General features: G+C 42.7%; 1 protein-coding gene across 17 annotated transcripts in view; it reads left to right on the top strand.

The window, feature by feature from the left end:
- The window catches only part of BLTP1 (bridge-like lipid transfer protein family member 1), a 250,134-nt gene that overhangs the window by 130,557 nt on the left and 95,002 nt on the right, over positions 1-24,575 (top strand). For 16 of the 17 annotated variants that reach the window (XM_083174415.1, XM_083174431.1, XM_083174429.1 and 13 more), the window contains exons 36-47: positions 2,502-2,713; positions 4,500-4,651; positions 5,849-5,999; positions 6,825-6,977; positions 9,933-10,173; positions 11,504-11,652; positions 13,263-13,482; positions 15,977-16,135; positions 17,755-17,930; positions 19,888-20,063; positions 20,295-21,001; positions 21,264-21,509. In XM_083174415.1, coding sequence (XP_083030541.1) covers positions 2,502-2,713; positions 4,500-4,651; positions 5,849-5,999; positions 6,825-6,977; positions 9,933-10,173; positions 11,504-11,652; positions 13,263-13,482; positions 15,977-16,135; positions 17,755-17,930; positions 19,888-20,063; positions 20,295-21,001; positions 21,264-21,509 — 2,742 coding nt within the window. The remainder of the gene's footprint in view (positions 1-2,501; positions 2,714-4,499; positions 4,652-5,848; positions 6,000-6,824; positions 6,978-9,932; positions 10,174-11,503; positions 11,653-13,262; positions 13,483-15,976; positions 16,136-17,754; positions 17,931-19,887; positions 20,064-20,294; positions 21,002-21,263; positions 21,510-24,575) is intronic. The other variant, XM_083174421.1, reaches the window with a different exon arrangement.

Below are 24,575 nucleotides of genomic sequence, written 5' to 3'. Positions count from 1 at the left end.
GCTTCTGGGAAGCTTAATTTCATACCAGTCATCAAACCTGATTCATGAAGTGCGGCCTTCATCCTGGGGACCCCAGGGTACGAGGCCGGCTGTCATTGTTTGCAGAGGTTTGGCCAGGGACCTTGATGGATGCATGGGTCAGGTGCATCTTATCCCAGGGCTGTGATCTGACCTTTTGGACATGTCCTCTAATGAGATTATTTTCCAGGATTTCCAGAAGCTCCTAAAAGGCAGAGGATCTCAGGGAGCCAGTTTTCTTCCTCTCGCCTCTTGTCTCAACAAGGTAGGGTGTACACCACAGACCTCTTGGCTAGTACAGACAACAGCAGCTTGTTCTGGCTTTTTCTCAGCCTCAGGGCAACTGGTAGATTTGGGTTCCCGGGTTTTCAATGGAAGATATTTGTTCCACTATCCTATTTGTCTCCCATCAATGCTTGCTCAGGTTTGCAATCCTCAATAATTTTTACCAGTGTCAGGCATTACAGCTTTGGGCTGTCCTCTACTCCTTGTGCCTTTATTAAGAAAATGGCATTAATATTTGCACATCTGCCTGCTTTTTCATAGGATCATGACCCTTCCCTTTCTCCCGCACTTGCTACTCAGTTGCTTGATGTATTGTCAACTCATATTTTCGTTGGATGATCAATTCCTGGAAAGTCCTACTTAACAGCTTCTCTGGAAAAGTTGGATTTAGGAGTGCGGATGTATTCTCACACTTAATGGGTCTCTCCTCCCACAGGACAAAACCATTCCCTGCGGTTCAAAATTTGTTTCTTCCTGGCTCTTTGCGAAGTGCCCGTTCATTCTTGTGGGCAGCTTCTGGGGTTCATGGTCTCTTCACTCAACAAAATGGAGTATGTTGTTTCCTTCCTGCCATCTTTAGAGTGAATGGAGAAAATTGTAGCTGTTGAGGCATCTGTCTTGACAGCTAAAGGCTTCTCCAGGAGGGATATTCCAACCATGCTCAATGCCGTTTGCCCACTGCCCATAAGAAACTGGATTATATGCATGACTCGGATTTTTTACGGAGTTTGGCAGACATGTTTTACATGGTGTACTTCCAGGGATTTAACCCCTGGACATTCAGAGTTTCTAGTCTTCTTTCTGTTTAGCAGTCAGCATTGGACTTGGTACTTCATCCTGCCTCCCAAAAAAAGTTCAGATCTCTCTCTATCCTTTTTCTTCACCAACTTGCCTTGTCAGATGTAAAGACTTTTTCACATGGTGTCCTAATACATACAGGTGCAGTTTGTTCCTGCAGTTGCTCATTGGGACTGATCAGTGGTTCTTTGGGCTCTACAGTCTGTTATGTTTAAACCCCTGGAATCTGTATCTTTTTTTTGTTGTACATGGAAGACCGCTTGATTTCCGTTGTTTCTCCCTTGAGTGCCGTATCTTGACTTCTCTCATATTTCATGATTATTAGACAGATCTCCACACTCTGTGGGGTAAGTTTACTAAGATGCGAGTTCTATTGAGGATGGGATGTTGCCCAGAGCACTTACTAAATTAGCACCTTCTAGATGATGATAAGATATAATCTGATTGGTTGCCATGGCAACATCCAATCCTTAATATTTTAATTCTGATCCTGACCACTTAAAGGGCCTTAGGAGCAGTGGCGTAACTAAGTTGGGCGCCCGCCGCCGCCACGACAAGCACCCCCAATCCCCTGCCGCCCATGCAAACCCCCCCCCCCCCCCCAATCCCCTGCAGCCTTACCTATCGCGCTGGTCCCGGCGGCTCCGTTCTTCTTCTGCTGAGGACCACCACAAAATGGCCGCCCCATACAGCAGACAGTTTCAGAGAACTGTTTGCTATATGGGGGCGGCCATTTTGTGGTGGTCCTCAGCAGAAGAACGGAGCCGCCGGGACCAGCGAGATAGGTAAGTCTGCGGGGGATTGGGGGGGGGGGGGGTGTGTGTAACTATTGCACCGCAGCCCACGGCGCCCCCACATGCACAGCGCCCCCCCCGCGGTGGCGGGGCTGCGGTGCTATAGTTACGCCGCTGCTTAGGAGGAGGGAGTGAGAGCAAACTGAAAAGATGTTTGCTCCTGGAATAACCATGTTAGAATTCAAGGAGGTAGAAATGCATTTTCTTTACAAATTGTGCCCTGTCTTTTTATCAGATAAAGTGTACTTTACCTTTTACCTGGATATCTTTTGCTGCATGAATAGTTTAACGAATTTCACTACATCCTTAACTCTACTGCAGAACTCAGTAAATGCAGACGGTACACCTGCTCAGAAAAATGTGTTTCCAGCGAGTATGGAGTGGTTGTGGTTTCCAGTGGACCGTTGCTTTTAACCTTAAGGTCTTCTCCACAGTTCTTTTGAGGGCACATGTAATCATTAGTGATTTGTAAACCCGGTTACATAATTACACTTGAAGTCAAGTTATGTTTGTGAATGCTAATCCCATGTCTTTATGTAAGACAAATACAACATATTGTTTCTTTGTGTGGTATGTTTACAGTTAATATTCATTTGCTATTTACAGGTGGGCGGCAGTCTGGTGCTATCTTATACAACTCTTTTGGCATGATGGGTACATCTAGCACCAATGAGCGTAGTGGACTGCTGAAGTCTAATGACTCATCTGATTCACCAACTGGAAGTGGCTACAGCACTGATGTGTCTGATGATCACATTCCATGTGATGGTGTAAGTCCATCTTCAGATATCAATGGAAACTCAGTGTCTGATGAACAGGTAATACCATACCTTACTTGCTAGATTGTTTGCTTGTACATATTTAAAATATTTGAATATAAGCAGTATATCAGCTTTTCCATGTGTTTATATAATGTATATTAGAATTGACTGGCGGTGGGCTACCTTTTACCTTTAATTCACTTTTTAATCATGCTCTCTCTACTAATTTACTGTAATGATGCTGGCTATTGTGACAATTATTTGATTCCACAAAATAAGGATTTATTCCACTTTCAACCAACTGGGCGACACTGCATAGCTAGCTTTTAGTTAGGTTTTATTAGGGGATAGTGAGACGCTAGGCTGTGGGGAGGGGATAGTGAGACACTAGGCTGTGGGGCAGGGATCGTGAGATGCTAGGCTGTATGGAGGGGATAGTGAGACGCTAGGCTGTATGGTGGGGATAGTGAGACACGCTAGGCTGTGGGGAGGGGATAGTGAGACACTAGGCTGTGGGGCAGGGATCGTGAGATGCTAGGCTGTATGGAGGGGATAGTGAGACGCTAGGCTGTATGGTGGGGATAGTGAGACACGCTAGGCTGTGGGGAGGGGATAGTGAGACCCTAGGCTGTGGAGAGGGGATAGTGAAATGCTAGGCTGTGGAGAGGGGATAGTGAGACGCTAGGTGGTGGGGAGGGGATAGAGAGACACTAGGTGGTGGGGAGGGGATAGAGAGACACTAGGTGGTGGGGAGGGGATAGAGAGACACTAGGTGGTGGGGAGGGGATAGTGAAACACTAGGTGGTGGGGAGGGGATAGTGAAACACTAGGTGGTGGGGAGGGGATAGTGAAACACTAGGTGGTGGGGAGGGGATAGTGAAACACTAGGTGGTGGGGAGGGGATAGTGAAACACTAGGTGGTGGGGAGGGGATAGTGAAACACTAGGTGGTGGGGAGGGGATAGTGAAACACTAGGTGGTGGGGAGGGGATAGTGAAACACTAGGTGGTGGAGACGGGATAGTGAAACACTAGGTGGTGGAGACGGGATAGAGAGACACTAGGTGGTGGGGATGGGGATAGTGAGACACCAGACGGTGGGGATGGGGATAGTGAGACACCAGACAGTGGGGAGAAAGACACTAGGGTATAGGGTGGGGCCAGATAGTGAGACGCAGGGCAGTAGTTACACTCTATAGTAAGCAACACCAATAATCACCAATTACATACAGTATATAGATATGACAAATTATTTAAAATGCTATACAAGTGGGGTAATTACATTTACATAGCCATAAACATTTCCTTCCCTGCCTGCAGCTGCTCCTCTTAAATCTCCTGGTCAGGCTGCCATTATACAGAGAGAGGCTCTGAACTCTCAAGTAATGCTGGCAGACCAGGAGGGACTTACCACCTCAGCCCGCCATTTGCGGTCACTGGGTGTCCCCGCTGGGCAATGGTCATCTCCCCTAGGTGCTGTTTAAGTAGAAGTGGCCCTGACTGTAGAAGAGTATTCTGCCTCTGAGGCTCTGCTGACCAACCGCGATCACCCGGACACCCCCAACCCCCCTCACGCCCTAGCCAGCATCAGTTGTCACACCCCCACCCCCCCCCCCCGACAGCTGGTGCCGCAGTCACCCAGAACCCCCAACCGGCTGCTGCCCGACATCAGCGGTCATCCGGACCCACCCCCTGCGTGCCACTACCTGGCATTAGTGGTTTCAAGTATGTGGTATTGTAGAATGTGCTTCATTTCTGCTTTGAGTTGATCAAAATCTGTTTCTGTCTATAGTTTTTTTTTCTACAGATGCTGCCAATTAGTTAACTTTGTGTTTTACTTTAAAGGATGAAGGTGTTGAGTCAGATGATTTGAAAAAAGATCTCCCACTGATGCCCCCTCCTCCAGACTCAAGCAGCATGAAGCTCAATATTAAGGAGATTTGGTTTAGTTTCGCAGCCCCCACAAATGTACGCTCTCCAGCTCTTACATTTTCCAGGTTAGTTCAGCTATTTTGAGGATATGGTAGATTTTAAAAGCTACTGTGCCTTAACTGCTTTCACATTGGTGTATAATAGGTTTAACTTCAAGTAACACTAGGTAAACATATTTACACATTCAATAAGTAAAGCATTCATATTGTCTTCACTCGGTTAACATAGTTTCTAAGGGGTGTGGTCTAAGAAAGAGAATGTGACTAGGTCAACATCATAGGGCTGACAAGGTGAAAATGTTAGCGTGAAAATGGTCAAAATAAGTTTTTGGGGATTTTTGGGTGTTATTATGTATGTTTAGCCAAATACATGTTCCCTTGCAGGCTCTCTTCACTCCCCATGTTTTGACCACAGTGGCTTGCTCCGCTTTGCTTGCCACAACTTACTTTTATAAGTAATCGTATACAAGGATAGTAAAATAAGCAAAAAAAAAATGTCAACCATTCCTTCTGTACCTGTCGAACTAACATCCACCACCCTTTCTAAGTTTCCTTATTTGGTGATGTAACTGTATGAAGACTATGGCTGGGACTCCATTATGCCGGTTAAATTACTGTTGGTGAAAAAAAACGGAGGTAGCCTCTAGCTTTGACACTCCGTTTTTCTCCCGATAGACTTGTGTTAGTGTTAATGTAGTTTGTTAATTGGTGGTAACAGACTGAATTAGTGATAAGTTCAGAGATTGTAATGGGGCTTATGCAAGGTGCGATGGGAGCTTCTAGCATTGCTCAGATCACACAGTGCTGCACCAGCGATGTGTGCTAAGTGATCTGTCACAGCCCAGGTTCTCAATAGAGAGAACATGGTTGACCTATCTAGCATAGCGTTAGCGACGCTATTGGTATGAGGCATACACACAGTGATTGGTGCTTTCTAGTCAGATCTCTTAGAAAATATGCAAAAATCGCTGTGTGTGTAGGCCCCATTTGCAAATCACTGCACTAGTTAAATTTACAGTTTTCAGTCCACTGTGGGCAGTTAAAAAATATATACATGATAACTTCTGGCTTTTGAGTTAATTGTAAAGTCCGAGGGGTTGAATTAGCAGACAATCTACTGCTGTTTATTAAATACCAGCCTGTGCCTGTTGTGATATTGTCTTAAAAAGCTAATGAGTGGCTGCCTACTGGATTGTAATTTATTCAATGTCAACTATATGTAGATGTTGAAAATTATGTCGATTTTTTTTTTTTATTATTCAGGCAATTAAACCTCCTTAGCACTGCAACTCCAGCAGTTGGTGCATGGTTAGTCCCAATTGACCAGTTAAAATCATCTCTGAACAAGCTGGAGACAGAGGGAACGCTAAGAATATGCGCTGTAATGGGCTGCATCATGACTGAAGCATTAGAGGTGAGTAGAGTGATCCATGCAGGGTGGTTTTTTTACAGTTGTTTGATTGTGTGAGGTCTCTTGGTGATACATTTTCTAAAGGTTGATTTCAGTTGGGTTTTAAATTAATTAAAGATTTCTCTAAATAGATCAGCATCGATGATGTGTTTCAGAAGCGAAACCACACATTTACTATAACGTCGAAAAAATCAATCTAACAAATTCATCTGTTAGTTAATGTGTGGTTTAGTGCCCCTAAATCAAGACTTCGTCTAGATAAATTTGATATGAGCCTTGAGTATTTTTACCCCTTGGTGTCTCTTCTATGGCTCCAGTCGATTAAGTTCTAGAAGAATATTTTAGTTTTACTTTTTTTATGTAAGTATGTGTATATTTTACTGCATTTTATGCAACACACACTCACTTAGGGCCTAATTCCGATGTGGTTGGAGAGTGCTGCGCTGATGCGTACTTGGAAGCAGCAGTGATACTTATATGGCAGTGCAGCAGGAGGTGTTAAGGTGATGCTTCCTGCTTTCCATGCTACATCCTAGGATGCAGCGTCAGATCACCTGCTACAACATGGGGTCACGCAAGCCAGCTGCTGCATGAGCCCGGGGAATCGCCATCTTCTGCTACTGATGTTGAAGGACCCGTACTTCATATGCTAAATTACCAAACATCAGTGTTTGTGAAGCTCCTGTTTTAGAACCTATATCAGACCCTTAGTCATTAACTTACAAAAAATTGTGATGCAAAATGACACATTTGCTTAAAACAAAATGATTATACTGTTTTTAATTGTACTCCACATTTTAGTATTAATGCAGTATATTTTTGTTACAGAATAAAAGTATCCACTTTCCTCTGCGGAGCAAGTACAATAGACTCACTAAACAAGCACGCTTTCTGCAAGAAAATCCGTCCTGTCTACTGTGTAACTTACTGCATCACTACTTACATCAAGCCAATTATTCCACCATTGAAGACGCCACATTAGTGAGTTTTAAGAGTCCTCCTTTCTTTCATGATTGTGGACCTGATTCAGAAAAATATGCAATGACAACATTTTTCTGTCACTGAGCATGTGCCACAATGGTCATGCAGCCTGGTTGAGACGGTTTGTGGAAGGTAATGGGGGAGTGGCACCTTTTCTAGCTTGCGACTGCAATCCTGTATGCAGCTGCAGTGGCTTACTCCCTGTGTCCATACTGTTCTACCATAGGGCTACTCAGAACTTCAATAATCGACTGTTCTGTGTCTGATGTACCATCTTGTATGTAGCTGCTGGAATATGCAAAACAGTCAGTGGGCATCTCAATACTTGTCCAGATGGCTCTGTAATTTTTTATATTTTTCTGTCATCATCTGGTGTATACTGGGACTGTGTGGAGCTATGGGACCAAAAGAGTTAAAGGTTGAAGCAGCAGGATTGGTAACTGTACCGATATCGTCCATATAGTTACCGACAAATCAGCCAATGTGTACCCATCTTAAGGGAGATTGTAGAGACTGTGTGTGTGTGTGTGTGTGTGTGTGTGTGTGTGTGTGGGGGGGGGGGGGTATCAATTTAATTATGCCCCTTGGTTTAGGTCTCTGGATCTTCCCTGTAGTCCAGTCAGGTCCCATAGTAGTTTGTTTCACTCTTATTTCACTATCTCGCCTGCCTGAGTTTTTTTTTTCCATTGACTGCTTTCTAATCCAGAGAAAAAAAGGGGAGACACGCACTAGGCGAGTCGAGCAGCGCTTAACACAATGAATAATACCAATAGGTAAAAAAGTAACAATTTTACTGTTAAAAAATTGCATACAAATAATACAATAATACAAATAAATAAAAAGAAATAAGGTGGGGAAATAAACGTAAATTGGAATTAATGTAACCAATAATAAGGGATAAAATTGAAGAATATGAATCCTCGCCTCAATGGACACAGCTGTGGAGTCTATGGTTCACTTATTGAGAATCAGGTAAGTGCACATTACCAGAATGAACAATGATGTCCCACGAAAATTGTAGCAAGACTGGGAGTCCTCACGATGTAGATGGCCAGGTGGAATGGCCACTGGAGGAAAACAGATGAATTCGGATGGAATCAGTCCTCTAACTGAACAGCGAGAGAAGATGTAAATTCTTGGTCTCAAATCGCCGGAGGATCCAAGACGAATTGTCCAGTGGGTGTTGCTGTGGAGGGTTATGGCTTCCGTGTCTAAGTAACTCACACTGGTGTGGATGTTTGTAACCAGGAGTTGCTAACCACGGTGTCCGCCATTTGAAGAAACCACAATGGGGATTAAGGATGGTAGCGTCCACATGTAGTGAGATGTCCACAGTGAAGTCCAGAGGCTGAGGAAAGTCATCTAACGCGTTTCACTGCGTCCTGCAGCTTTATCAAAGGTGTCTTTTTTCTCTTTCAAAAAAGTGGGGAGTGACTACCCCCACACTTGAGCAGCTGCTTTTATTGGAGGATCAGCTCTACATCAGGCGCCTGATTATTCCTTGTGAATAACTTTCTTTCTGCTTTCTAATCCATCCTGCAGATTAGTTTTGAAAATTGACCTACATTAGTTTTCGGTTTTGTATCAAAATATCTTGCTGTCATGCCTCCATTTCTAGAGTATGCTTCATTGGTTCAGAAGACTGGAATTCCCTTTTTCTGTGTTTTTAGGGCAAGACCTCTCTTTACATTTGTAATCCCTTAGGTCTGCTTCTTTTCAAGTTCTGTAAAAGGTTCTTAGAAATGCAGTTGCAGGTCACTAGCTTGATCATTCCTCCACTCCTCTTCCTACCTGTCTTTGGGCTTTGTTCGTATTAACTGGCTGCTGGAGGCAGGCGTTGGAGTATTGGGTAGAAGGAGCCTGTTCTTGCTGCTTCATTTTGTAACTCTTTTTTTGTGCTGGTTCCCATAACCCCACCCTATACCCACCATCCCATTGTACACCATGGATTCAGAAAAAAATTATTTTACAGGTAAATAAAAAAATAATTTTTTTGCAGTCACTGTGAGCACATTTGCAGCTGCTAATGCATTTGTGCACATCACTGAATCAGGCACATTGTACCTGAAGTGGTATTTCTGCTGTTTTGTGTCTGTGTTGCTAATAAATGTCATGGTCGTGTTGTGTATACAAAATTTGTGTAATGCAATTGTAAACTGTATGGAATACCTGTATCTGGTAGCCAGGAATATAGGATCACATAGCAAATTACGTATACACATAATAAATGTGAGCTAAAGCCGATGGCTTAAGTCATTATTGTGTCCGATTTTATTGACATTGCAGGATAACGTAATAGAGTGAAGTATAAAGGTGGGTACACACTACATGATATACTGTGCATATTGTCTAGTGTGTACTAACGATGACCACTCCTGCAGGTCGTTAACTACCTTCCCCCTGTCGTCTCATGCAAGATATCAAGGACTGCATGCAGGGGCGGATTTAGGGATGAGGGCGCCCCTAGGCACAACAATAATGTTTACTAAGTAGGACAGTTTATAGGGGCAATATCTGCATGTCCTATCCATTTACACTATATTTAAGATGGAATATAGTACAGTACAGTGGATATTTTGCAGTTATTGGTACATTTTTGGCTGACCGTACTATCACAGGCTTCCAAGTGCCGCCCCCAAACATGTGCCGCCCCAAGGCCGGTGCCTCACGTGCCTAATGGGAAATTCGGCTCTGTCTGCATGTTCAGCGGGGCCAGGTGATATTGTTAACAATTTTGTTCAGTCTGTGTGCCCTGTGTCATTGTATCCAGGAGCCCTCCCGATATCATTAGCGATATCGGCAGTGAAGATTATCGTATAGTTTGTCCCTAGCTTAAGCCTAGCTAATAAACCAAACTATTTACCTGGTATTTATTGTCAAAGAAAAATTCAATCTGAATTATTGGGTAAAAGAGGTAGAGTGTTCCAAACTGAATTTGTTATATTTGTCTTACAGAGTGATGGCCTTCCTGCCCTGGTCACATTAAAGAAAGGGCTTGTTGCTCTTGCCAGGCAGTGGATGAATTTTATTGTTGTTACACCTGCATTTAAAGGGGTCCGATTGCTCAGACCAGCCCAGACACTGAAGCCACCTAACTCCGTTAGGAGAGATGAGGATGATTTGAATGGATTAGAGAATGGAGGAGCTTTGCAAAGTGACACCAGTGCAGATGGTGCAGAGTTTGAGTTTGATGCAGGTATGGAAACATGAGTTCATTAAAATGAATGTAATTCACGTATTGACTTGTAGTATAATGGTTGCCATGGTGACCATTGCCCAGTTAGAGGAGATAGCATCTTATTGTATATCATTAACCCCAGTGGGTTTGAGGCCTTGTAAAAGGCTCTACATTTACTATCCTTGGATAAGGTGAATTTCTCCAAGGAGATCTTGTTGCATTCACAGAATTTAAGTAAAAGCATTGATGTAGCCTTTTAGTCTTTTCTGCCAAATAGTATGATATCTCCCATAAATAGCTAAAGTATTTGTATTTGAAAGAGTTTTTTATTTTTAATGGTATTCCCTATTAGATTAGCAATTTTTCACTTTAGCCCTTTTATGGCAAAATAAGCACTAGTTGTATTTGTGAGCTGGAGGTTTTAGTATTCACCTGCAGTGTTCAGTCTCCCCGCCTCTTGAAAACCTGCCGCTGCCATATGAGTTAATAAAAGACTGATGTAGACTATGGTCTCCAATCTAGAATATGGTTCCAAATGAGCCCCTTCTGAGCAATTTCCAAGCCCCATCTTCCTGCTCCCCACACAAATAAAACACTGAGATAAATTAATCCATCTAACCTGGCCAAACTTGGCTACATGGATGTAGGATGCTCTGTGCTGATAAAGTGTGTTGGATCCTGCAGAAGAGTGTGGAGTGTAGAAGTAAATGATTTAGATTATGGTGACTCTTTTTATACCTGCCTATACTTCAGCTCTTGTTCAGCAAATATATAGCAGGTATGCAATAGGAGATCTATTCCACTTACTGTTTAGTTTAATTCTAGTAATGCAACATAAATTTATATAAGAAAAAAAAAAAGCCAACAAAAGAAATACACATCCAGTTAGCTAATGTAATATACACGGAATAGTCTCTCACATTCCTTTTAACTACAGTTTTAGTGTACAATACCATGTTGGCAGCAGGCAGGGACAGGTGTAGCCATGGCTCATGGGGGCATGCAATCGGTTAGGAGGGCCGGGCCTTGTGAAACGCCCCCTTCTATTTGGGAGCCTACCATGAATGGTCGGGGGGGGGGGGGGGGGGTTGATGGTGGTGAAATAGAATGGCCACTGCCTCTACTGGCATTTGGCCTCCTACCACTTTAATCAATCTAGATTACTTTACAAATATCTTTCGCTACAGGTGTCAGTGACATTTAATATTAAACTTAAACCCATATTTTTTTTTTTATATAGGAAATGAACAAGATGATGTCTGCAATTTTATTATTTCGCATGTCTAGTCTTACAGATTTGTTTGTAATTTACGAATATAATTTTTTAAATGCATTTACTATATTGTAGCTACTATCAGTGAACATACTATGCTGCTCGAAGGGACCAATACCCGGCCTCCCCCTGCAGGTGTTTCTTCTGGGCCTGTCAGTGGGGCTGAAATTATGAGGAAGCTATCCAAGTCTCATGCCCACAATGATTCTGCTCTAAAGATTAAAGTAAGTTTCTGCGCTTTTTCTGGTCTGTACTGCAAAGTACCTGTCATCCACTTATATGTGTTCAAATTAAGGTCTAGTAGTTTTGTTCCGTGATTAATTTTGAGTTTGTTTTATGCCTATAAAAATATGATCTCCTCACCAAGGCAGGTATATAATTATCTAGGAGGAAAGGTTTTTAAGCTCGCAATCCGTGCAATCATCTGCGCTAATTCTTTTACCCCGACTGCTGCACTAAAAAAGGTGGAAATGGCATTTTCATAAGAGAGCTTTTCTTCTGGCAGCCACAGAAAGTGGCTGGGGTTCCCCTTGTGTTTAAACTAAGCAGAACTCATATACTGACAACACTGGGGCAGATGTACGAAGCAGCGCTACTGTATGTGCTTTTTGCAGATAGCGCTCCTTAATGCCGGCAATTAACGCTTCTTACAAATGTATGAAGCTGCAGCTTACGGGCAGAGATTATCGTTTTCTGCATTAACATTTTAACGTTAACTGCATTGTCCTCTTGCCATTACCCTAATGTATCATCCGTGTGCAGGATGATAACGAGTCGTTATTTCTATGGTGTCTACTTCTGCAGCTCCTTACTGGCGCTACTGTTATTTTTCTTTATTTGTGTGTATTTACATACCCTCCAACATGACCCTTTCCATTAGGCACAAAATGCTTCTGGGCTTCTTCCTTAATTTAATATTGCCTTCACCTTTGCTGGAACACCGTTATCATCACTGAATTAGTTCAACACCGGTGACTGCAGTTATCAATTAAGAAAGAAGTCCAGAAACAGTGCATTTTGTACCTAATGGAATGGGTCTTGTTGGAGGGTATGCATTTATCAATAAAGTAAAAAAAAAAAAAAAAAAAGTAATACTATAAGTGCGGCTGAGAGTTGTGCAGGAAGCGGAGGGAGGAGGCAGCCGGGGAGCAGAGACGCTGGGCAGGGTTGTATTTTGTGTAGCAGCTGCAGCGCATTCACCAGCAGGTCTGCCTCCTGCACCACTGCTTTCCCCGCCTGTCAGACGTGCAGTCTGCCGGAAGCATGTGGTCCTTACTATACCCCGGAGCACTGTCCTGGGACGGCAGCCTGGAGGAGCTGCGCATTTAAAAAAAAAAAAAAAAAGTCTCTCCCCCGGACTGGGCTAGCGTTGTCCCTGCAGTGGGATAAGGCAATGCTAGCCCTGGGGGGAGGGGAATTACAGGGGACAGCCCCGCCAAGCGTTACTCAGCAGGCTGTCCCTAGCGCACATAGCTGTCAACGACATCACCTGTGATTAACACTTTCAACCCACAGATTGTTAAAATATGTGAACTCCATCAGCACCATTTTATAGGTGGACCATTTTTAAAGGAAAAGATACTGACTTTGCGCAGATTTAATGGTTTTGTATTGTGATGGGTAGTATGCTTGTTTTATGGCTTGATGGATTTGTTTGACAACCACTTAGGTGCTGTGATTTAGTCACACTTGTGACTGTTTTCAGTCAACATTTCAACAAAACAGATGTAATGAGGTGTAGGTGTACAGGGGTGTAGAGGTCTCGTCAGTAATCCTTATTCCAAGGATTTTTGTTCCTTCTGCATTGTAATTATGGTCATTTTTTGTTGTACAGGGGACCCACCCATACCAGTCTTTGAGTTATACAAGCGGAGACACAGCAAACGATTCTCCTGCGCACATCAGCAGGTCTGGAATGCCTGTTAAAGAAAGTCCAAGGAAAGAGAGTCTTCTGAGCTACCTGACTGGGAGTTTCCCTAGCCTGCATAATCTTCTGGAGGGGACACCCCAACGAAGTGCTACAGCTGTTAAAAGCAGTTCTCTAACAAGGACAGGTATTAATTGTTTCTTTTTTAAATGGAGTTTAAGGTATATTCCACAGATAAGTATATACTAATATAGATTTTATTTGTTGACTGCTAATATCCCTCCTCCAGAATGAAGGAATGTACATTTTTGTACTGTTTTTTTTTAATGTTAGATATTTTGTGTCCAGAACTCCTGTATATAGGACACCGCTGTCCTGATGTTCATCTCAAGCAAAGTATAATTAGACCTAGGGCGACACCTCTCAAAGTAAAGAGGGTTTACCTCCTCTCGCAGCATTACTAAATTAGAGGTAGCGGCATGATCCACTTTTGTGGCGGGCATTGAATCACACCTAACTTTTTCACATTACAGATGGTAAAATGAAATACTACATTTTGTGCACTTAACCATCTGAGCCATTCACCTCCCAATGAGTGTGTTCCGTGATAGTATATTTCACACTTGCAGCACCGGTATAATTATCTTACATATTAGCTTTGTACATATTAGCTGGTAAACGTAAGTAATTCTCTCATGAGGCAGAACAAATCAAGGCGGAATTCCTCAAATCTCCAGTCTACAGTTCCAGCAGAGGGTAACTCTCTACTTACAGCTGCAGTGAGTGGCAGGGCTGCTCTTTCCTGCATTACTGGGTAAAGGTTGAGTAGTTTACCATCTTTAGCATGTTATCGACATCCTTCTATATTTATAATGTATGTGTATCAGTGGCAAAGTTGTCCATAATAACCAGCAGCTAGTTATCATTCATCTAGTACATTTGATGATATGGTAACTAGAAGGGGTTTGGCTGCTATGGGTAATCGCTCCACCTGGCCTTCTCTTAAAGTTTTTATACATCTCCCCTTTGGTCTTTTCTGTTGAGAATGCTGAAAAGTTCTCCACAAAGATCAAAATGGCACACTGATACTTTTAAAGTAATGTTGACATCCTGTCCTTGTACTTAAACTCTACTAATAACAAAATATGTCAAGATGTTTTGAACAAAGCTTTTCCACTTTGGGTGGATTATCCAAAGTTAAACCTGATTTTAAAATATTGCTTACTGGAAGCCATTGGTCTCTGCTGGCAGGATGTTTTCTGGTGCACTATCTTCGCTCTTGCCAGTTATGTTTGTGTGTTGATCACTGACAACACCAGACATCACTGCCCATGCACCAGATGTCATACGAATTGAAAAAAGCCCCAGGTGAGCAATGGGATATCTGGTTTAATTTGGATTATGCCATTGAGAAGTGGTTTTAGCCGTTACATTCATTTGTGAAAAGGGGATTTTTGTCTCTTCCTCTGAGGCTGAAATCAAGGAAAACAGAATGATCAAGCATGGTCTCCTCTATGTAGAAACAATGAAAAGAACACAACAAGAGAACACAGAACCAGATCCTTTTTAGACTTTGGATGAAAATAATTAAGGAAAATGTAATACCTTGGGTTAAAAAAAAACAAATTTGTTCCTGTTATTGTCCTGGGGAGAGTACATTTGTGACGGTAGCATAAGTTGGATAAATTGATCGGAATTACCAAAAACGTAATTAAGATGAATTTATCCAGATTATGCTACACGCACAGTAATACCGGTGATTGCAAACAGCCATGTGCTCTCTTTTTCTGCAAGACACTGGAAATAGAACTCATGAGGGACAGAGATGGAGAAGTTTATATTTCCCATGTTAATGACCATTGAAATAATCCATTATACTGTATTTCCTTCTCCTTGACTGCTGCTACAGAAAACCAAAGCCGGTTAAAGGTTTGCTTGTGTGCTTCCAGAGGATTTACGTCTTCAAATTGTTACTCTGGTTTAAATGAAAACAAAACTAAATGGTGTAATTTTTTTATTTTTATTTATAATGTGTAAATATTTGTTTGGCCACTTACACAATACATCTGTCTTTCCAAAATCACCAACACGTGTTTTTTATAACATTGCATTGTGTGTACCTTGTGTCTGTCCACACGATCACCTTTGTGTGCGCAGGAAAACAGCAGCTCTTTTATCTGTCACATTCATTTTGTGCTACTTGTTGTGTTGCATATGATAAGGAGACTTTTAAAAAAAAATTGGAAAACCTAAGTGATAGGGAAGAGTTTCATAATTTTAATACAATTACGGTTTCCATTATCAATGAATTATTAAATAGAATGATATATTGCTTCCTTTTACCAATCATTAAATCATAAAGTTCATTAGTTGATTTTGTACCCATTATGGCCCCTGTACACTATGTAATATAGTCTCTATTAAACTCGCCTCTAGAATCTATTTAAAAGCTATGGAATTTTTTATTTTTTTGGCCTTTGAGAGCGTAAGTCTTTGTAGTGTTATTTTACTGTAATAGGGATTGGGTGGCACTGCAATTTGGCCTATATATTGCTCTCCACAATTTAGCATTTATAGTAAAATTTTCATTTTAGGCCACATTTTATACCGCAGGTAATTATGTATTATTTTCTTTTTGGACATAAGAATTACCTGAAACCTCTCCTGATTTATTAATACAGGGAATCCTGTGGCCACAGAAATGTTGTCAGAACATCCTTTATTGTCTGAACCATCCTCTGTGAGCTTCTATAACTGGATGTCAAATGCAGTGGGTAATAGAGGCAGTGTGGTACACGAGTCACCCCTGATCAAGTCTGGAAACAACAGCCTTCCAACAGGTATTGGCACCCAGGTTCTTTTGGAATGTTGTGTAGGAAAAATCTTTCCTGAAGGCTGTGAAAATAGAAAACCTAATAAATTCTCACCTGGTAAACTAAATCAAGTCTGTTTTTTAATCCTATGATTTTGACGTTGTCATGCCATATATGTTCTCTGTGGCAATATGACAAAATTGAGACTCGTAATTGCACTACTTCTATCGTCTAACACAAAGCTAGGAGGTATTTAATAACACTAATTTATTTAAGTGTCTTATTGGTGGCTCCACTTTTTAACCCAAGTCCTGGTTCCTTACATTCTGCAGGAAATGGTTCATAAGTCTGTTTTTTCTGTGATCATTGTCACATTTCTTCATATATACATTCATACATATTTTTACATTTGTCATGCTATCAAGACATACCATATTCTGTGTACACTTTGTAGTCTTATGTCTTTGGCATATATTCAATGCCGCGGGCGAGCGGTGACTGCGAGCAGGACTTTTTGCTCGCAGTCACCGCTCACCCTGTCAGTATTCAACTGACCCCCCCTCATTCGCAAATTCCCCCTCGCTCCGTTTTTTGAGCGAGGGGGAATTTGCGAATGTGCCCCCAAAAGCTGCGAGAGCCGAGGCTAATTACAGCGAGTTTGCTGCACTAGCCGCGGCTCTCGCAGTTTAGGGGAATCCTCGCAGCTCTGTGACTGCGAGGATTCCCCCGGAACGTTGCATAGTGCGAGCGGCCGGCGCGGGGGTTAAACTGCGAGGATCACTGGTTTTCTGTGATCCTCGCAGTTTAACCCCCTCGCCGGCCGCTCGCACCGGCATTGAATACTGCACTTTGAGTGCAGTTTAGGAAGAACTAATCTTTTTGTTTCGAAAGCTGTAATTGTAGTTCCAGATCTTGGCCGGATCTTTTGTGTGACATTTTTTTTTTAAATCATAAACTGCATTAGTTAAATGATTTTAAAGTAGCAGACTGCCTACATATAAAAAAAAACTCCTAACAAATCATGAACGAGCATCATGTGTAAAGTGTAACGTACTCAGCATGAGTATGGTTATGTCTCTCAAAATACGTCTTGTCCTTACTCTGAAGCACTGAGTGTTATACATTTAGAAGAAACTGTGCCCATTATGTCACTTGCTTTGTGATTCAACTGCTGAAATAAGAAATAGAGTGTTACTGTTGAATAAAAACATATGTTGATCCAGTGTTATAAAGGTTTCAGGTTTTTTTTTTCTTTTAGCTGATTCCATAAAACCGTATTCTAGATAAAGCAGGTTTTTGAAGAAAAACATTATGGTAAAAATGTTATCTGCAATTACCTCGCATATCCTGACCACTATTAACCGCTAAGCAATCCAGTAGCTTAAGATGGCATTTAAGACCCATACACACTACTCGATTCTGAGCTCAGTTTTACCGTTTTGAGCTACTTTGTGCTCAAAATCTTCTATTGTGAATGCATCTTTATTCCCTGCTTACTCCTTAGATATAGTACTATAAAACTGCCCCATTCTTTTTGATGTTGGTGTTTCCTGGTAAGAATCACAACTGGAACAATACACTTTCCGTCTGTATTTCCATTTTTTTTTTCTTTACAGCTTAGGAACATATATCTTTGTGTTTTCCAGGAACTACACATAACCTGCCTACTATCCCCTCTGCGTCTGACTTTAACACTGTGCTATCAAGTGATCAGAACACACTGGAGGGAACACAGTCTCAACACAGCACGAGCCAGGAAGATATAGCTGGTATAGAAGAGGGCAACCAAGGATTCCCTGCAGTTCAGCTTGCAGATGCACAGGTCGGCATAAGAGTTTATTTGAATTATTATCAAAGTACAAGTACACTTCATTCTTTCTTATGGCAGTATTCAATGAGGCCAATTCGCCATGTTTCATGGTGAATTTTCACTTTGGAAGGTGAATTTTTGTGTCAGAAAGTGAATCACCCTATTCAACGTGCACTTTTCACCGTCTGCGAACAGTGAATGACGGACAATTCGCCGTCTGATAGTCTCCGCAATTCGCTGTGGTTTTTTAATGTGATTCGCCGTGAGTGTATTCAAGGAGAAGATGGCAAACTGCTTTCTAAGTGATTTTCGCCGTGTGTCACCGTGTAGCAATCGCCATCTTTTCATGGTGAAGTGGAATGTAAACTTTTAAAATTATAGTTTTTTTTTTTGTTTTTTTTATTTGGTGTAAAAAAAATCAGGAATTTTATTCTTTGAAGGGGCATGTTCTTTTTATTCATGTGCTTACAGCACATGAATATATATTTAATTTAAAAAAATATATTTTTTTTTACACATAACAGCCAGCAGCGGGGCCCAGAGCCGCTCATTACATATTCATATATTCACTGCTCCCGATCATTACATATGCACGATCGGGAGCAGTGTTAGCGGCTCTTACCCGGTCCCCTGCTAGTTCTCCCGGGGGGCAGCTTGTGCTGCCTGGGTCCCGGGGAACTCTCCTCCCACCCACATACATTCTGGGGCAGGCAGGGAGACTTCCATCTACCTGCCTGCCGCCGTCCCCCAGCTCCCTGCGGCGTCCGCCGCAGGGGTTAACATTTGCCATCGGGCAGCGAGCCCCTGCGGCATTGAATAGTGTGTCAGCGAGGGCTGGCAGTGAATGCTCCAGCCCTCCGGAACACGGCGACTGTGCAGCGAATCCTGAACAGGATTCGCTGCACAGCGCGAATTAAGTCATTGAATACTGCCCTTAAATTTAACCCCTTCCCCTCTTATTGACATAAGCATTTTACTTGTACATAAAAGCATGTAAATGAATATGGCTCTGAAACCAATTCATTCTCCTAACCCCAGTGGTTCCCAAACACTTTTGAATCATGGCACCTAGAGTATCAGAATCTTTTTTTTTTTTTATGGCACCCCTAGGCAAATTAAATAAAATTAAGTAAATCGTTTTTATATATCACCCTTATACGGCCTACACACATGCTGATATTAAGGCGTTTTCTTTGCACTTTGCTTAGTTTGGCAAAGTCGCTTAGAAAATGCCCCTACATCGGTGTGTGTGTGTAGGGGCTATAGCGGCAGCAATGCTTGTCCCTGTGCGTCGCTGGCTGAGATTGATGAACAGTGTCCATCAATATCGGCATCGCCAGGGTTCTCTCACCGGAGAACACTGGCGCTGTCCGCTCGCTCCGCACACAGAGCTGACAGCTCGCTGTGTGTGGGCGGTCAGCTCTGTGTGCTGAGCAACAGAGTAGCAGAATGGCCCGACCTAGCATAGCTAGGTCGCCCTTCACACATCGGCATGTGTGTAGGGCCCATTAGGTTCAGTTATGTGATGAGGGACAGTTTCTGTTTGTTCACATACAGTTGGTTACTATTGGAAGCCACAAGAAGTTGTTTTTCCTATTACATTTCCCATAACCAAGGTCACCCCTGAGAGCGCCACGGCACACAGTTTGGGAACCACTGACCTAACCCAATAACCACTTCTGATAATGCCTGCAGCCTGTTTATGCAGTGTGCTCTATTTTCATGTACTCCCTCTGAGAGCAAGTGATTACTTCTGCATGTCACTTACTGTATATAGTGTGTTGTACTGACAATTGATGATTGCTTTGACTCTGTGTCCTTAATAAAACCTATTTACAGTTTATGGTGCTACTGCTCCTGTTACCTTGTAAACAACACCACATATATTTTTGAATTATTACTGTAGTACAGTATAATATTTAGCGATTATATTTAATTTGGTAATACATAGACTTCCTATTTATTATAGGTGATATTTAAGCCGCTGTTGAGTCATACAGGTATCCAGTCACAAGATGTTGTCCCCCTCAGCTACAGGATGTACTTTGGGGAACATTTGTCCTTCTCTGGCACCTTGGACTGCCTTAGAGCAGACATAGTTGATTCTGACACATCCAAAGAAAGGAGGAGCAAAAGAGCAAAAAGGTCTGCATTTTGTTACATTCCAATGGTACATTACTTGATTCTTCTGTACTATGGGCCTGATTAAGTGCTGGCTGCAACCTCTGACATTTGCGATTAGATCTGAATTAGGCCTTATATATAAGGTATTAACTTGCGTAAAAGTGACAATGTGATGAGCTTTTTTATTTTTTTTCACTAATGTTAACTATTGTCCATACCAAACGTAAATTTTGTACAACATTATTTTCTTAGGCAAGGAGCCATCAATTTACCACCCCTTGAATTTAAGCCAGCTCTGATGCTAGAAACATTCAGCATCAATGCAGTGATAATGGAAAAGTCTATGTGCACACCTCAGAACTCCACCAGTGCCCTATCCTTTCATGATCTCAGCAAGAGATACTACAATACTTTCCACTGCAACTTTACCATTTCTTGCCAGTCCATCAGCCAGCATGTGGACATGGCCTTGGTTCGGCTTATACATCAGTTCAGTACGATGATTGATGATATCAAAGCAACACAGACCGATATCAAGCTCAGCAGATACACAGCTGGCTCAGCATCTCCGACACCTACGTTCAAGACAAGAAAACACAGAGATTTCCGTTCCTCTGACTTTAGCCGCAGCTCTCGGGGAAGTCTAAATGCTGGCAATAGAGTAAATAACATGAAGAGCAAACGAGCCAACAACGATGCCAACAAAAAGGAGCCCCGGAACAAGAACTCTATTGGCAGATCAGAGAGGAGAACCTCAAAGGTTTCTCGGAAGGGCTCTAAAGATGCTGCAGATCACATGACTATCCATATGGATGACTCAGATTCCATTACTGTATCTGAGCAAAGTGAGCCCTCTGCAGAGTGCTGGCAAAACATGTATAAACTGCTTAATTTCTACTCTCTCATCTCTGACCCCACTGGGTTTTTGGAAAAATCCTCGGAACCCCTTGGTCCAGCAGGTACAAAAACACATTACAAAAACATTTTTTCTGGTACTCTTGTATATTGTGCGCTTAAATAAATAGGAAATTGATATCCTTAAATCTATATCCTTATATCTATATGAACATCTTTTGATTGTGAACATGTAGGTTACTAAAGACAGTTTGTCTTTTGTAGAATACACAATATTATACATTATTGTGTAATATTTATGTATGAAAACCTTTTTTTTTGTTTTAAATATTGAGGAATATATTTTTTTTGCCCTCAAATGTATAGGAGGGCGCAGTCCATCGGAGCCCACCTGCAGGGTGGTATTTGAGAATGAACAGGACAATAACAGCTTGAACAGAAGTCAGAGAAAGCGCAGCCTTGTCACAGCTGAGCCTCAGCACGTCACCTTGATTGTTTTTGGAATTGGTATGGTGAATCGCACCCATCTAGAAGCTGACATTGGGGGTCTGACAATGGAATCTGAGCTCAAGCGGATTCATGGAAGCTTTACACTAAAGGAGAAAATGAAAGGTAATTTAAGTATACTCAGCATGCAGTGTACAAGCTGTACTACTTGTGACCTTCATTAAATAATTATTCTATACATATAGTGTTTTCCCACACTTGTTATACTTATTGATGTCGTTATTTATTAGGATAAAGTCTGATACACAATAACATCATTAACATTGTTTTTGTTTTAGTCTTGTCAATAGAAGTTTGCGTATAAGAGAGAGAGGGTAGGGATTGTCACAGGTGTGGTGCACCAAAAGAGAAATTAATTGACTCTTAAAACATACCTTTTAATAGGTTCTTTTAAAAACTGCGAAATATACAAACTAACATAAAACATAGAACAGTGAGTACAGTGATTATTAAAAAATGCGCGTGCGGTATTTGCATGCGCACGCGTATTTTTTAATAATCACTGTACTCACTGTTCTATGTTTTATGTTAGTTTGTATATTTTGCAGTTTTTAAAAGAACCTATTAAAAGGTATGTTTTAAGAGTCAATTAATTTCTCTTTTGGTGCACCACACCTGTGACAATCCCTACCCTCTCTCTCTTATACTCTGCCTCATTATTGTCCGTGGTCGCACACCCCTGCTTCTCTACTTGATACTCTACGATATCAATACTTACAGGGGGCCTATTTCAACACTGTACATCTCTGTGTTTAAGTCTTGTGCGATTGAACCCCCAAAAAACCCGACCTCAATAGAAGTTTGCACTTTATGTAGATTTTGCGGTGTGACCGAGTTGGGAAAGTTCAAATAAAAGAGGAAAGTTTGCTCTGTAGTGCTGAAACAGCACTTGGTTACCAGTGCCGATTCTCTCAGTGTAGTAATTCATGTTGCATATATACAGTACATTGCCTATTATTTAGCTGGGACTTCTTTTTATAAAACAAGAAAAGCCCAATGTAGAAATAATTTCAAAAGCTTTTAGGGATGCATTATAACGTTATATTCCTGTAATAATCAAGTGTTGTCATGAATAGATGTAAAATAAATCCTTATATATGGTCAGCGGTCAGCGGTCAGGTCGAATGCAGAATAGTGATGTCACCGCATAAGATCAACTTCCGGATTTGTCACTAGGCCCGTGAGGCACGGGCCTAGGGGCGGCACCTATCAATGGCGGCACCTATCAATGGCGGCAACTGCCAGGCATGTCGTCACTCAGTTTGTCAGTCTGACACTGACTTTTACAGAGCAGCCGCTCGCTGCCGCTCCTCGGTGCAGGGAGGAGCTCTCTAGCCTCCCTGCGTCCCCACAGCTATGCTGTCGGCTGCCACTGTACCTTTCCTTGTCCCTCTCTGGGCAGCCTAAAGTCCCGCCCTCCTTCCAAGCAGAGCATAGAGCAGTATGCCTGCCCTGCTCACACACTGATAGAATCCAGAGCCCATCCACACAAACTGTCAAACACTACTGTTACCTAATAGTAGTGTTACTTTATGTTCCTTGCAAGGGGCAAGGAACTATTATACCCTGCAGTGCACTCAGGTTACGGAGCCCTCCCTCCTCTCATCATGCTGCTGCTACAGGGAGCTAACGGAATGTGTCTTAAGCACTTTACCTGTTTGCATCCCTGCTATTTAACAGTAAGTGCTAATAAATTGTCAAAAATTGTGCCTAGGGGGCGGCCTGACCCCTAAATTTGCCCCTGATCAGACACACCGTTTTGGTCAAAAAGAAACCATTTTTTTGTACATAGTGGTCTAAATAAGACACTTACGGAATTTTTAAACATAAAAATCACTTTGGCTGGAAGGACGGTTTACTCTTGAGAGCATCAACACCTTTATGAGAGATTAGAAACCAAAACCTATGTAACAGAGCCCCCCTATCTAACCATTTCAACAGTTATACTATTAACCTGGCATCAGTCAGTATTTATATTGTAATGTAATGCAACTTTTCCAAGCTTCTCAGTAACTGGAGTTAAGACCCCTCACTTCTTGCTTTTAACCACAGCTTAGTTGAAATGCAAATTGAAATCTCCCTACTGTGCAGGGAGATAGACAAATTGTTACCGCTGAACATATTGTTCCATACTGCAGCAAGTGTGCTGAAAAGCTGCAAGAAAGTGTTTAGTATTCAATATCAGGGGTACAGCTGTCGAGCAAGCTTGACAGCCGTGCCCCTGTCCCGTTCTCGCTTTGCTTGACTTGAGCTCAGCGGTCGGGATTCAATGTCCCGGCCGCCGACCATCGAGAAAGGGGCGTGGCCACGAGCTGAGGATGGAAATAGACGAGCTCCGGCAGGGAGCTCGACTATTTCCAGCTTTTCTTGGCAGAAGGAGCCCGACAGCTTGTGCTGTCGGGCTCCTTCTACCGAGAACCCCTGTTCAATGCTGTCAGGGAAGACAGCATTGAATAGGGCCCCGCAGCCATCTCCCCCGTCGGGAGATGGCTGCGGGAGCACGACACACATTGAATACCCCCCTAAAACTTTGTATTGACTTCCCAAATATCTTGTATTCACGTGATATAAAAACTTTGGTACTCTTTACCTAGAAGGGAGCCAGCGATTGAAATCGCGGTGATCGGGGGTAAAAATCGCGGTAATCGCGGGTAAATCGGGATGGCCGCGATGACCGCGATTTTCCCATAGGGAACAATGTTAAAACGGCAGATTGACCGCGATTTTACTGTTGAATGCCTCAATGGACCCGATTTGGGGCCAAATAGGCCAAATTAACCCTTAAATGTCCCCCAAAATTTTTAACGCCACCCCACGATCCACGCCAACCCGAAGCGTGGCGAGCGCAGCGAGCCCACGAGGGGCGGCGGTACGCGTCCTCCGACCTTTTCATGCCCTACTATCCACTAGGGCGTGGTGTGAGAATATAATAGTGTGGCGAGCGCAGCGAGCCCGAAGCGTGGCGAGCGCAGCGTGCCCCGCGAGGGGACGCGGATACCTTCACAGGTAGACGCGTCCCCTCGCGGGCTTCACAGGTGTCCGCGTCGCCACGGACACCTGTGAAGCCCGCGAGGGGACGCGCATAACTGTGAAGGTATCCGCGTCCCCTCGCGGGGCGCGCTGCGCTCGCCACGCTTCGGGCTCGGTGGCTCGCTGCGCTCGCCACACTAT

The sequence above is a fragment of the Crinia signifera genome, chromosome 1 (genome assembly GCF_055691185.1).
Source record: "Crinia signifera chromosome 1, ASM5569118v1, whole genome shotgun sequence".
NCBI classification, from domain to species: Eukaryota; Metazoa; Chordata; class Amphibia; order Anura; family Myobatrachidae; genus Crinia; species Crinia signifera.
This window is presented reverse-complemented; position numbering and strand designations above follow the sequence as displayed.